Source organism: Sus scrofa, chromosome 5, assembly GCF_000003025.6.
Source record: "Sus scrofa isolate TJ Tabasco breed Duroc chromosome 5, Sscrofa11.1, whole genome shotgun sequence".
In the NCBI taxonomy this organism is placed as follows: Eukaryota; Metazoa; Chordata; class Mammalia; order Artiodactyla; family Suidae; genus Sus; species Sus scrofa.
The window spans coordinates 5,005,766-5,019,958 of NC_010447.5; the positions used below are offsets into that span (position 1 = coordinate 5,005,766).

General features: G+C 56.3%; 1 protein-coding gene and 1 long non-coding RNA gene across 2 annotated transcripts in view; both read right to left on the reverse strand.

Moving 5' to 3' along the window:
• Positions 1-9,729, reverse strand: part of PARVB (parvin beta) — a 108,828-nt gene extending 99,099 nt beyond the window's left edge. The window contains 1 exon segment of the mRNA XM_021091402.1: positions 9,460-9,729. Coding sequence (XP_020947061.1) covers positions 9,460-9,574 — 115 coding nt within the window. The 5' untranslated portion in view covers positions 9,575-9,729.
• On the reverse strand, positions 72-4,162 carry LOC110260615. The gene is made up of 2 exons (XR_002343855.1): positions 1,790-4,162; positions 72-666 (listed from the first exon to the last, which is right to left on the reverse strand). It is a non-coding gene; the product is annotated as an uncharacterized LOC110260615 (long non-coding RNA).

Genomic DNA, 14,193 nt, shown 5'->3' on the forward strand with positions numbered 1-14,193 from the left:
CCATAATACTGTACATCAATTATATTTTTGAAAAAAAGCAGTATCTCAATGACGCAAGAGCCACCAGAAACTTCCAGAATGATTGTAGTCCGTGTTTACATCCTCTCACCCCCACACAATTAGTATAGATGAGCAGATTAACAACAGGGGGCCAACGTGGGTTAATAAGGGACCCCTAAATTTACTGATAGGTTTTTCAGCTTCTACATAATATAAATAATAAATACACTCGCGAGGAAGTAAAGCCATTTTTCATCTGAAAAGGTCAAGTGTGCGACTGATGCAACGAGGAAACGGGCTTTCTGAGGGTACGTCTCTCCTGTGATGGGACCACATGTTTGAAAACAAGAAAATAGCCGGGTCAAGGTCCTGCCCTCTGCCAACCACAGCAGGGGGGGGGAAATCAATCAGAGCGCTTAAAACCCGCTCAGAGCAGGCGCTTCGTCCCTTCCACCGTCTAAGGGTCCCTTAATTATTCTGACGACTGGACAGGGAGCACGAAGGTAAGCAACTTCGGGATGTGCGATAAATATTAATCCCACCAAAGGGAGATGGGAATTCAACGCAGAGCTCCTCTGATGAGCGCGGGGTTGCCACGGCGACGGGACTCCTCGGGACCACTCAGGAATACCCACGATGCCAGGAGGACCACAGAGAGCGCTCTTCCTGGAAGGGGAGGAGTGCAAAGTCACGACTCTGGAGCCAGCATCTGCATTCCCATTCTCCATGGAAGCAACGTTTCCCAGATTTCAGCAGACGACCGGGAAAAAAGCCCAGCGTGGAACCCGCTGACGTGCCGACGTGTTTCTCTCTGAAAGGCCCACAGGCGTGTGGGCAAAACGCAGAACAAACAAGGCGAAGTGCTGCATTTGAAGATTATAATCAGAATAATAATCAAAGGAAACTTGACAAAGCCACACCAAGCCCCTTGAAAGCCACTTCCTCTCAGCCAGAGAGAGGAAAACAGAGCAGTGGCTTCCAGGGCCTGCCAACGACTCCCTAAGGAGTGCGTTGCAATAGAGAAGCCGACAGACCGTAGCTCCCTCTCCGGGCTGCCCCCACAGACAGAGACCCCCCCCCCCCCCCCCCGCTCAAAGAAGACGCCTTAGGGGTTCGGAGCAAGCAACACGGCAGGGTCTGCAGAGAACCTACACCGACGCCTCTTCCCATAGAACGTTCTAGAACTCCCCGGGTACATGGTCCTGGCCCCTCACCCGCTCACATCCTTCCACGTCTTCACCAGTCACTCTCTTCCCCTTCTTCTAAGAGTCCGACCCACCTTAACCATGACCTGCAGTCACCTTCCCAAGGGTCCGGTAGATCAAAGCAATCACCTGAGCAAACGCAGGGTCTGGAGATGCAAAGGAGCCCCAAAAAGTCCCCCCTCCCTGGCCAAAGGGGACCACACTCATTACAAACCCTGGCCCCATATCTTTTTTTTTTTTTTTTTAATTTTTATTTTATTTTTTTATTTATTTTTATTTATTTATTTTTTTTTTGTCTTTTTGTCTGTTGTTGTTGTTGTTGTTGTTGCTATCTCTTGGGCCGCTCCCGCGGCATATGGAGGTTCCCAGGCTAGGGGTCGAATCGGAGCTGTAGCCACCGGCCTACGCCAGAGCCACAGCAACGCGGGATCCGAGCCGCATCTGCAACCTACACCACAGTTCACGGCAACGCCGGATCCTTAACCCACTGAGCAAGGGCAGGGACTGAACCCGCAACCTCATGGTTCCTAGTTGGATTCGTTAACCACTGCGCCACGATGGGAACTCCTGGCCCCATATCTTACCGCAAAGAGGGGTACTAGTCCAGGATAATTTTATCTTTTTAATGATGATTTTCATTTTTTCCATCAGAGCTGGCTTACGGCGTTCTGTCGTTTTCTACTGTGAGCAAGCGGACCCAGGCACACAGACGCGTGTACGTTCTTCGTTCTCACGTCATCATGCTCCATCCTAAGTGCCTAGATAGAGTTCCCAGTGGACACAGCAGGACCTTCAGCATTATTTTCGAAGGGAAGGGGGAGGTTGAGATCCGCTTAAAAGAGGATGCGGAAATCACTTCAAGGTCACTACGCGCCCCAATCAGTTCTCTATGCAAGCGCCCTGAGCAGCCTCTAGGCCTCCCCAGGTGCACCAGCACCCCCCCGGCAGCAGGCAGCAGGGCAGGGGCCCTAGAAAACCAGGCCTCCTCTAAGCTGTTTCTATGCAAAGATCCTTCCAGCTCAGAGTAGCCTCTGGGTGGCAACCTCGGTCTCAGGCCCTGCAGCTGCACCTCCCAGGCCTCCTCTGACCTCCTCTCCATTTCAAGAATCGTGCGGCTTCCCCGGCCAGGGTACTGCCTCCAGGAAGCCCACCCTGCCTGCACCTACATGCCAGCCGCTTTCTCACGGCCCACCCCACTCCGGTCCATTCCACACCAGACTCCGTAAAGTCGCTGAGATGGGTCACCAGCACCTGCTGCTCCCACGAGCCAGGAGGGCCCAAGGACTGCTCTACCTGGCCCTGCGGCTGACCACGGCCCACTGGCCACACCACAGCCGGCCACGCTGAGCCTCCGGCACGTCCCCAGCAGGACGAGCTGGGGTCTCCTCCAGGGCCCTCCTCTCTGATTCCTGGCCAGCCTTTACACGCACCCAGGGGACCACTCCTCCAAATCCAGGCTGTGCACCCCCCAACCTGGGTCTCCATCAACACAGGGCCCGCCCCCTCCCACAGCGTCCACAGGCTCCTGAGGACAGGCCGGGGCCTGGTCCCCACCTGCCACCAGCTCCCAGGTGGCCAGGTAAAGCTTCTTCTGTGTCCCTAGGTCCTCAGGGCTCAAATTACAGGGGAGCAACTGCACTTCCTTCGAGCTCTCACCAAAGTGTCCCCGATTTTCTCGCCCCCCCCACCTGCAGAGACGGGGGTCTGCCAGGGACAGCCCCTGCTCCCCGGGACCCCCCTCGCCACCTGCTCCCTGTGAGCACCACACCTGCCTGTAGCCGGCCGGCCTGGCCACACATGCCCAGCCTGGGTGGGCCATGCAGATCCCTGCCCTCAGGAGACTGGGCTGGGAGCCCCCTGCACTGCACCGAGGTGGGGTCCAGGCGGGCCTTCAAGGGCCACTGGCAGACTCAGGCAGTTGGGGGCCCTGGGGGCTCTTCCACCTCTGCGGCTTGTCACCTTCTCTTGGTTCTAAGACACCCGAGGAAAGACCCACAGGTGTCTCCACCCAGCACTGTTCCCAACCCGTGTGCGGCTGTCCGGAGCATCGTGGGATGTTAACCAGCATTCCTGGTCCCCAACCAGAGAGGCCACCAGCACCCCCACCCTGGTCGTGACACTGCCCATGTCCCCTGGGGGCAGAATGACCCCCACCTGACAACTAGGGCATTTTTTTAAATTTATTTTGGGGCCCATGCCTGCAGCACATGGAAGTTCCCAAGCCAGGATCAAGCCTGCGCCTGCAGCAGTGACAACACCAGATCCTTAACACACTGAGCCACCAGGGAACTCCAATTTTATTCATTTACTTATGTATCTACTGATTTTTCATATTTCATGAGAACCACTGGTTTAAACCACCAGGAAGTGGCTGCTGGGTAAGGTCGTGTTGGCTCAACTATAAAGTGAGGGGGAAAGTCCTGCCTTCCAGGTAACTTGTGGGCAGGTCCCACCTTGAGAGTTCCTGATGTGGCAACACGGGATCGGCGGGCATCTTGGAAGCGCTGGGACACAGGTTCAATCCCCGATCTGGCACAGTGGGTTAAGAATCTAGCATTGCCACAGCTGCGACTTCCGTCTATACTGTGGCTCAGATATGATCCCTGGCTCGGGAACTCCACATGCAGCAGAGTGGCCAAGAAAGGGAAAAAAAGTCCCACCTGCAGGGCTAAATGATGCAGCACCTCTGTCCAGTACTCTTATGATGGAGCAGTGTTGAGGGGGGATGGTGTTTGGGGTCGACACAGCCGATCACTTCGTGGGGGACAGGGGGACAGGGTGGACTGACGAGGGTCAGCCGTGCTGGCTCAGACGGAGATGCTCTCTGGAAGTCATTTAAATCCACCAAAGAGGAGTTCCTGTCGTGGTGCAGTGGAAACGAATCCGACTAGGAACCATGAGGTGGCGGGTTCGATTCCTGGCCTCAGTCAGTGGGTTAAGGATCTGGTTGCTGTGAGCTGTGGTGTAGGTCTCAGAAGTGGCTTGGATCTGGCGTTGCTGTGGCTGTGGTATAGGCCAACAGCTGCAGCTCCGATTCGACCCCCAGCCTGGGAACCTCTATATGCCACGGGAACGGCCCTAAAAAGACAAAGAGACAAAATAAATAAATAAATAAATAAATAAATCCACCAAAGAAAACAGAATACCTGTTTCGCAAGGGTGCAGCCCCCTGATGTCACTTTAGACCTAGTTCATGGGGTCTCAGACCACATCCTGCTCACTTACCACTATTTCTGCATCAAATGCTGGGGTCAAGAGACCCAGAAGACAAGCCACGGAGCAGGAGAAAGTGTCTGTGAAGGACATAGCCGACAAAGATTTGTGACCACAATACATCAAAAAGTCCTAAAATTTAAGTAGAAGAAATCAAACAACTCAATTGTTAAAAATGAGTTTCCTAGTGGCTCAGTGAGTTAAGGACCTGGCATTGTCACTGCCGTGGCGCAGGTTCAATCCCCAGCCCAGAAACCAAAAAAAAAAAAAGGGGGGCCAAAGATCTGAATGGACACCTCACCAAAAAAGATGTAGAGATGAAACATGACGCCAGAAAAGGCTCCACATCCTAGGTCACTAGGGAATGAGACCTTAAACTGCCCTAAAAACACATTTACAAAGAAAGGGAAGGAGGGAGGGAGGGAAAGAAGAGAAACAGCAATCACGAAACAGGAATTCCTCAAGGCTCGCTTTCCTCGGAAAAGTGGGAGGGACAGAACCTCCAGGCTTGGCTGTGGTGGGTTCAGTGCTGTGCAGCCTGGCACCTGTCACTGGTGTCTGGGCAGAGGGCAAAGGTCAAGGGGGGGTCCCTCTTGCGGCAAATGGGTGGAGTGGAAATCAAATCCATTCCACCCCTTCCGTCCAGGGTCCCCCAACCCAGAACTGGCCACCCGCCACTAAGGACTTTACGCAGTAGCTGGGGTGACCCTGGGGTGCCTCCCTCCCTCCCTCCCCTGCCCCCCCCCCCGCCGGCTGGACCTGCAGGCTGTCACCCATGGTCACCAGGGGGCCCTCGTGGGGAGTCTTCCTCTGCGCCTGCTCTGTCCAGCCCCAGTAACCGATGAGCTTTAGTGAGTGGCTCCTTCGGGAGCTCTGGGGCTTTCAAGTGTTCCTCTCCACTCCTGATGCCCACAGCTCGTCCCACTTCCGTTTTCTAAACCAGCCACCACATGACGCGACTCGGGTCCTTCCATGGCACATCAGCCTTCACCACGCTGTGAATTCATCCACCGGCACTTCCCCAGCAGCCCCTCCGAGGCCCAGAACGCATTTCCTGATATGACCTTCTCTGGAAGACGGCAGGACATCCCCCCACCTGTCCCTCCGCACTTGGTCACAGCCTCGAGCTCTGCCAACCTGGGCGGGCAGGGCCGAATGCTCGGGGCACCCGGGATCTCTGGCTTCTCGGCAGTGCCGTCCTCGGCCCAGCATCCTCCCCCTCCCCCCGCCACCTCCCTTACAGAGGCCGCACCTCCACCCACACTCCTGAATTCACCATCAACTCTCTAACAACAAGGAAATGAAACCCGCCCATGGCACAGCTGGCAGCGCCCAGGACACCTCGAAGCGCCGTCTTCCTGATCGGTCCCCGGCAGGCAAATGAGCGCCTTCCCACCGGGGCCCTGGGTCTGGGCCAGGACCTGCTCCAGCTGGGGATGCACCTGAGCAGCAGGGAGGGCAGGTTGCCAAGGAAACAGGCCCGCAGGAAGACTGGCAACCCTCAATCATTCAGAACCTCATTCTCCAGGCTTCGTACCTCGCTTCTGGGTTTTGGGGGGTTTTTTGGGTTTGTTTTGGGGGGGTTGCTTTCCAGGGCTTGAACCCGTGGCATATGGAAGGTCCCAGGCTAAGGGTAGAATCAGAGCTGCAGCCAGCCTACCCCACAGCCACAGCAACACGAGATCACAGGATCCAAGCCACATCTGCGACCTACACCACAGCTCACGGCAACACCGGATCCCTGACCCACTAAGCGAGGCCAGGGACCCAGTGAACCTGCGTCCTCACGGACACTAGTCAGATTTGTTTCCACTGCGTCACAGCGGGAACTCCAGTCTCCTGCTTCTGACTCCTTCCCCACTTCCCGCCAGACCAGACAGAAGCCACTGAGCCCTTCCCAGGCCAGTCCTCCCCCAATTCCTGCATCTGAGCCCAATTCCTGTTTGCATGGGGAACCCCTGAGGGTACCAGATACCCCAACCTTGAGACCCGAGGCAAGGGACCCAGCTAACTCACACTAAAGCAACGCCAGCTTCGCCACAGAAGCACCTCTCTCCTTCCGCTGTTTTCAGGCCTCTTTTATTCAGCACAGCACGTCTGAACTATTGCAATTCTTGGCAGAGTTAAATTAAGCCAGATTGGTTCTCCATTTTCTAGGTGCCGGCCAGTTCACAAAGGCAAGGACAAGGCCTTGGCTTGGGAACTTGGGGCCTGTCCATGACTCAGGCCTGTGCTTCTTCGTATTCCAAGAGTGTAAATGTCACCTATAAAAAGCTGTCACTGTCCAGAACATTCTGCTGACCTGCTGCTCTGGGAGGAATGGCTTTCCTTCTTGGCTCCTTTGGGTCTCAACCCAAACATCATCTGCCTGAGGCCTTGCGTGGGCATCCATCTGACCGCAGCACATATTGTTACGCGACGGTGGTCTGTTTATTTAGCTACGCCCCCTGACCCCTCGGTCCAGGAAAGCAAGAGCTTTGTTCACCTTTACTTCCTAGGGGCTCACAGCAGGCAACGCATGAACTAGGAAGGGAAGGACACTGATTTGGGTGAAGGTGACAGGACGGCAACCAAGGCAGGCGGAATGATCAAGGGACATGCGAAGGCCATTTATCGCCGCTTTCAGGAGGTGCGACTTGATGGAGATAAATAAGCCAGTTTGGATCCCAAATGCCAGGCCTCAGAGAGGAGTCGCCAGTGTGCTTGGACCCACTTGTCAACCACAAAAAACCGCACAACCTTAGAGTGAAGAATGACGTTTTACCTGGCAGACAAAACTAAGGACTGGAGCCCAGGTTGCAGCCCCTGGGGTAACTCTAAGGGGAGCTCAGAAGAGCCAGGGGAGGGGCCAGGCTCCATAGGCGTTTTTTGCAACACAGACCAGGTAGTCGGAACATTGAAAGACTACTGCTAATGAGGCGTTCCCCGTCGTGGCGCAGCAGAAACAAATCCAACTAGGAACCATGAGGTTGTGGGTTCGATCCCTGGCCTCGCTCAAGGGGTTAAGAATCCGGCGATGCCGTGAGCTGTGGTGTAGGTCACAGACGTGGCTCCGCTCTGGCGTTGATGTGGCTGTGGTGTAGGCTGGCAGCTGTAGCTCCAATTAGACCCCTAGCCTGGGAAACTCCATATGCTGCGGGTGTGGCCCTAAAAAAAAAAAAAAAAAAAAAAGGCAAAGATTACTGGTTTGTAATCTGGATGGAACCCACAACCTCATGTTTCCTAGTCGGATTCGTTAACCACTGAGCCCCGACGGGAAAGCCAAAAGATTACTGTTAATGAAAGAAAACCAGACATCTCAAGTTAAGGAATTCAGGGCTTTTCTAAGTACAGGAAGATGCAAAGGACTCACTGAAATCAGTCCTTTGATGTGCACCTCAGCTCTCAGGGACCAGAGTCCTGTGCTTTCACATCCTGAGTCCCCTCAGGGCTCACCGGGAGGGGTGGCAGTGGAGGCTAGAAGGCTGCAACATCCTTTGTTTACTGATATGCCGGGCCACATTTTTTCAAAGGCCCTGCCCTCTGGGAACCCAATCATCTAATTGGATAAAAGTGCTCCCGATGGGAAATGCAAGGGCACACACTCCCCTCACCTTCCCCCTTCCTCCTCCCCAACACACACGCGCGCGCGTGCACACACGCGCACACACACACACCCCTGGGTGGGAAATGCATGGGAGCACAGAATACATATCTCCAAGGGAGAAATGAGTTCAGGGACGTGTGTCTATGTGTCCCTGCAAGCATGTCCTTAGGTCACACGGTGGAGGGGGCTCATCCTGGAGGTCCAAGGGGACCTTCTAGAGCACAGGTCAAGCTGGGCTATGAGGAACTCTGCACACCCGTGACCGCTGACACACCTTCCCCATGTCCTGCCCGAGGCCAGCTCGCACCAGCCTTTTCAGAGCTGCCCCAGCACACCACGCACCCTCACCCGCAGGGCATCTGGCCCAGAGGACGAACCTCCGGGCCAGAACAAAGGGAAAATTCCGGAACGCGGCCCCGGGAGGGGCCCAGAGAACAGCGGTATTTCAAGATCCCAAACGAGAGTCCTCACACGTCTAAAAAAACTTTTAAAATGTAAGAGAAGGCAGGCAGATTTTTAGCAGTATTCTCGCAGGCACCTGGGGTCAGACATGGAGGGGCCTCTGTGGTCCGTGCCCCAGTCGGTGCCCACGGGCCTCGCAGCTCCGGCCTGCCCGCTCCGCACGAGTTCCTCCCTCCCCTCTCCGCCGCGGGGGCCGCAGCCGGACAGCACCCCGCATCACGGACACTGGCGGGGCCCGGCCTCTGCCCGCCCGGCAGCGCGTGCCCATTGAGGAGCGAGTGCCCTCAGGCAGGGCTGAACCAGCGGGCCCGCGGCGGTGCTGCCCGGCAGCGGGGCTTTGTACATGGCCCCTCGGGCCGCGGCGGGCCCGGGGCTGGCCTCGGCGCCCCGGGAGCTCGCCCCACATCTGCTCAACGTCCTGCCCTCAGCAGGAGCTGGCGCTGCGCCCCGAGATGACGCCGGGGCCCAAAGAGGCTCGACGAGCCGCCGGCGGAGGACAGGGCGGGGGGAGAGCCTGAGCTCCCGGTTCCCGCCGGCGTTTAAAGGTCTCGGGAGGAGGAAGGCGCGAGGCTCAAGGGCTGTCGCCAAGGTCACGGCTGCGCGCTGCGCGGGCCCGGCGGGGTAAGGATGCCGCGCGCGCGGAGCCCGAAGGGGAGCGGGCGCGTGGCCCCGGCGGCCACCCGAGCGAGACTCGGGGCCGCATGGTTCCGGCTGCTACTCGACCGGGTCCCGGCAGGGCTCAGGCCGCGTGGTCCGGCTGCTACTCAACCGGGTCCCGGCAGGGCTCGGACCGCGTGGTCCCGGCTGCTACTCAACCGGGTCCCGGCAAGGCTCGGACCGCGTGGCCCGCCTGCCCCTCGATCCGGTCCCGGTGGGACTCGGGGCGGCGTGCGCGCAAGCGCGAGCGCGCGGGGCCGAGCAGCCGCCCGCCCGGAGCCCGCGGGGCGGGGCGCGGCGCGTGCGCGGCGGGCGGCCGGCGGCCGGCGGACTCACCCTCCTTGGCCTTCTTCTTCCTCGCCAGCGTGCCGCCCAGCTTGCCCAGGAACGACTCGTCCTTCTTCATCCTGTGCGGCCGCGAGGCGGGCGAGCGCAGCGGTGCGGAGGACATGGGGTGCGCGGGGACCCCGGGGCCGGGCGCGGGCGCAGCGCGTGTGAGAGCAGCCCTGGTCGCCGCCTTGGCCGCCGCCGCCGCCTGCTCGGCCTGGGGAGTGGCCCGGAGGGCGCGGCCCCGGCGCCGGCCCCCGCCCCCGCCCGCCCCCGGCCCTGCGGCGCCCGCCGCCCGAGGTCTCGGCGCCCTCTCGGGCGCTGCGGTCACCACTTCCAGCCCGCCGGCTGCCCGCGAGCCCTCGGCCGTTCCCACGCTGCGCGTCACACTCATTCTCAAAGTGAAGTGGTGCTTCCGCGCTTAAGTGCCGCCGTTGGGACAGACCTAAGGCTTCCTCCGCCTTCTCCTCCTGTTCTGCACCTCTGAGCCCTGGGCTGGGCCGGCTCTGGTGCCGGTACCTGGGCTCCAGGGAACCGGGGGGCAGTCGGGGCCAGCACCTTTGCGCACCCGAAGTGGATCACATAACCCACAAATAAGTCATGTCACTTGCTGAACTTTTACCCACAACCGGGCTTGGGGCTAGAGGCACAATCCCGGCTCTGAAGAGGCTTTGCGTTCGGTGGACATTGCTGGCACATAGGAACCCTCGCGAACACCCTGTTCTGTGCTAGGGGAGGACAGGAATTTTCCCGAAGAGACCTGAAGAGCCAGGAAACATGTTGGCCTGGAATCAGGCCGAGGGAAGAGCAGGACCAGAGGGCACAGCGTGGGGCTCCAGGGACCGGAGAGAGAAGAGGACCAAGGCAGGTCCTGGCAGCGCTGGAAGCCGCGGAAGGGGTTTGAGATGGAGGTGACCTGGTGGACTTGGGTTCTACAAGGTTGACTCTGGACGATGTGTGACAGCGGGTGGGGAAGGGGGCCCAGAGAGACCGGTTCCGGTTCCCAGGCCCCAGTGATTTAGGAGGGACGTGAACAGGTTTCTGGAGACACTCACAGGTGGACGGAGCTCCAGACTTGATGGAGTGGAAAGAGTTAAGGCCATTTCCCCAGGACAGTGGGTGGGGTCCTTCCCCAGCAGATACCACTATCTGAGGCCGTCCACCCGGGGAGGAGCAGGGGAGTCTAGGTCTGTGTGTGTGGTTAAGGTTGGTTTTTCCCTCGCCCTCCGGGCTGGCTCCGAGCCCACAGCCCTCTGTAACTCCCCCAACAGCAAACATTTGTGTTGGCCCAGCAGGAGCCAGGCCCTGCCCTCCCGCAGTGGGTGCACTGACCCCGGGGGACAGAGCCTTGCCCTCCAGGAGCTCGTGATCCAGGAGGACACAGCCCCGCAGTGACGTGGGATGCAGTTAGGAATCCAGCGGGGAGGCAGGGGAGCAGGAGGAAGAGAGGGTTGGGAGATGCAGGGACATTCGTATTCTCTCGCGGGAGAGAAGTCTCAGCAGGCAGGACAGAAAGGGAGGCCTTGAGCAAAGACCTTGGCCCCGGGGAGGGTTGAGGTGAGGTGGCAGACGAGGATGCAGGCTGCCTGGTGTGAGTGAATGGGGGCGAGCCCGCACAAGGAGCCCTGAGCCACGTCTGCGACCTACACCACAGCTCCTGGCAACGCCAGATCCTCAACCCACGGAGCAGGCCAGGGATTGAACCTGCATCCACATGGATCCTAGTAGGTAGGGTTCGTTTCCACTAAGCCACAACGGGAACTCCGATCTTTTTTTTTTTTTTTTTAGTAATTTTTATTTTTTCCATCATAGCTGGTTTACAGTGTTCTGTCAATTTTCTACTGTACAGCAAGGTGACCCAGTTTTATATATGTATATATATATATTTTTTTTTTCTTCACATTATCATGCTCCAGCATTAAGTGACTAGATACAGTTCCCAGTGCTATACAGCACGGTTGCTGGATCTTGATGGGACCCTGACACAGTCAGGGCTAGACTACTCTGAACGCTGAGGGCTACTGTCATCCAGGGCAGGGGATCTCTGGCCCCTTTGAGAATCTGCTGCGTGGTACAGATTCTAGAGAAACACACGAATGCCGCATCCTGGTTCTGGAGGCCCACAGCCACCCTCACCCTCCCACGCCCCTGGGCACAGCCACAGATCCCAGGAGGAGAGCATGTGACCACGAGAGAAGCCTCGGAAAAGAAACCTTGGATGAAGAGCAGAAAAGAACCACGGTCCTGAGCACAGTCTCGGGTGCAGGGAGTACCCAGTTAAATAACTGATTGTTCGGAAGTTTCATCAGTAGGTCTGGCTTCCGAGCAGACACACAGAATTCACCAATTTCACTCGCTTGCTGCTCATGGGAGGTCAAATCTTACTTTAAGACATTGCTGCTCTGGCGTAATGGGATCAGCAATGTGTCTGGAACACTGGGACACAGGTTGGATCCCCGGCCTGGCACACTGGGTTAAAGATTCAGCAAAGATCAGAACTGCATCTCAGATCTGGTCCCTGGCCTGGGAACTCCATATGCAGCAGGGGGCCAAAAAAAAAAAACACTTTTTTTGTTTTGGCCACAGCTGCAGCATGCAGAAGTTCCCAGGCCAGGGATCAACCCCACGCCCCAGGCGTTCCTGTTTTGACTCAGAGATAATGAACCTGTCTAGCATCAATGAGGACGTGGGTTTGATCCCTAGGTGCAGCCCTAAAAAAAAAAAAAAAAAAGACAGATACAAAAAAACCCACACCACAAAGCCAGACCCTTAGCTGCTAAGCCATCAGGGAACGCCTAAAAAATCCTACTTTAAAAGGTGCCTACTTTTTTTTTTTTTTTTTTTTTTTTTTTTGCTTTTTGGGCTACACCTGCGGCATACGGAAGTTCCCAGGCTAGGGGTCAAATGGGAGAAATAGCTGATGGCCTACACCACAGCCACAGCAATGAGGGATCCAAGCTGCATCTGAGACCTACACCACAGCTCACCGCAACGCTGGATCCCCGACCCACTCGAGCAAGGGCAGGGATCAAACCTGCATCCTCACGGATACTAATCGGATTGCTTTCCACTGGGCCACAACGGGAACATCTGAAAGGTGCTACTTTAAAAGAAAAAATGCCATTACACTGTGAAAGAACAAGAGGCTCAAGTCCAAAGGAATGTCCACCTATTTTAGGAAGGGTTACTCGCTCCAGTCGAGTGATTCTCAGTTGTAAGAGGAACTGACCCTGACCCGGGCCTCACATGACCGTAGCGTTCTGGAACGTTGTAGACGTCATTTGTATAAAAAAATAATAATCATATTTTTAACGCGAGCAGTGTCCGTGGTGCTGAGGAATCCCCGCACCTTCTCGGCCAAGTTCACTGTCATTCTCTTCCTGCAGGTGAGGGGTGGCCTTTGCAACCTCGGGAGAAATGTTGCCCTCACCGGCTCTCTTTCCCCTGCCCGTCTTGGGCTGGAGGAGAGTCTCATTTCTTATCAAATGCAGCCCAGTGCCTTGAGTTAGTTGTAATTTTTTTATTTTTTTTTTATTTTTTTTTATTTATTTATTTTTTTGGTGCATGTGCACCACCGATGACAATCAAGAAATGACTTGCTGGCTGGGGAGGAATCCGATTATTTTTTTACAAGGGTTAGAAGCTGGAGGGACCCTGATTTATTTATTTATTTTTTTAGGGCCACACCCGCAGCACATGGAAGTTCCCAGGCTAGGGGTCAAATCGGAGCTACAGCCGCCAGCCTACACCACAGCCACAGCATCATGGGACCTGAGCAGCATCTGGGACCTACACCACAGCTCACGGCAACGCTGGATCCTTAACCCACTGAGTGAGGCCAGGGACCAAACCCGCATCCTCATGGATCCTAGTTGGATTCCTTTCCGCTGCGACACATCGGGAACTCCTGGAGGGACCCCGATTGACACCCCTGAAATGTTCCCCACTCCTGGCAATTTACCCAGGCTTCTCTCTGGAGCCGTCTAACTGAAACAATTTTCCAAATTGCTCTCAGGGCAGCCACCATCTCTAGTCACTTGAAGGTTGGAAAGTGTTGGTTGTTAATAAGAAACGGAGAATGTGGGACTTCCCGTTGCGGCTCAGCAGGTTAAGAACCCGACATAGTGTCCATGAGGATGCGGGGTTCTATCCCCGGCCTCGCTCAGTGGGTTAAGGATCCATTGTCGCCCACATGCTGTGGCATAGGCCTCAGCAGATACGATTTGACCCCTATCCCGGCAACTTTCACATGCCTCGGGTGGGGCCATAAAAAAGAAAAAGAGAGAATTTAATGAGAAGCGGAAATATGATCTTAGCTCCTGGCCTCACCTGCTCAGCCCTCCACCTCTTAGCATGTGTCACGCCTGTAGCCGGTGCTGTTGCTCGGCGTGCATTTTACACGTGGACAATCATTGTGCAAATCAGATTCCGTGCAGCTGCCCCCATTAGAGAAAAACCATTCAATGTGCTTTTGAACTCGGGCTTCCAGAGTCCAGTTCCTTATTAGCTTAATTAAGAATAAGGAACAGGAGTTCCCTGGTGGCCCAGTGGTTAAGGATCTGGTGTTGTCACTGCTGTGACTCTGGTCACTGCGGTGGCTTAAGTTCCATCTCTGGCCCAGGAACTTCCGCATGCCGAGGGTGTGGCCCCCCCAAAAAAAACAAAATAAATAAGGAACAAACATTCCAGGCCCTGGGCGGGGGCCTGCACCATGTCATCTGTCAGTCTCAATTCTTGCTGCTT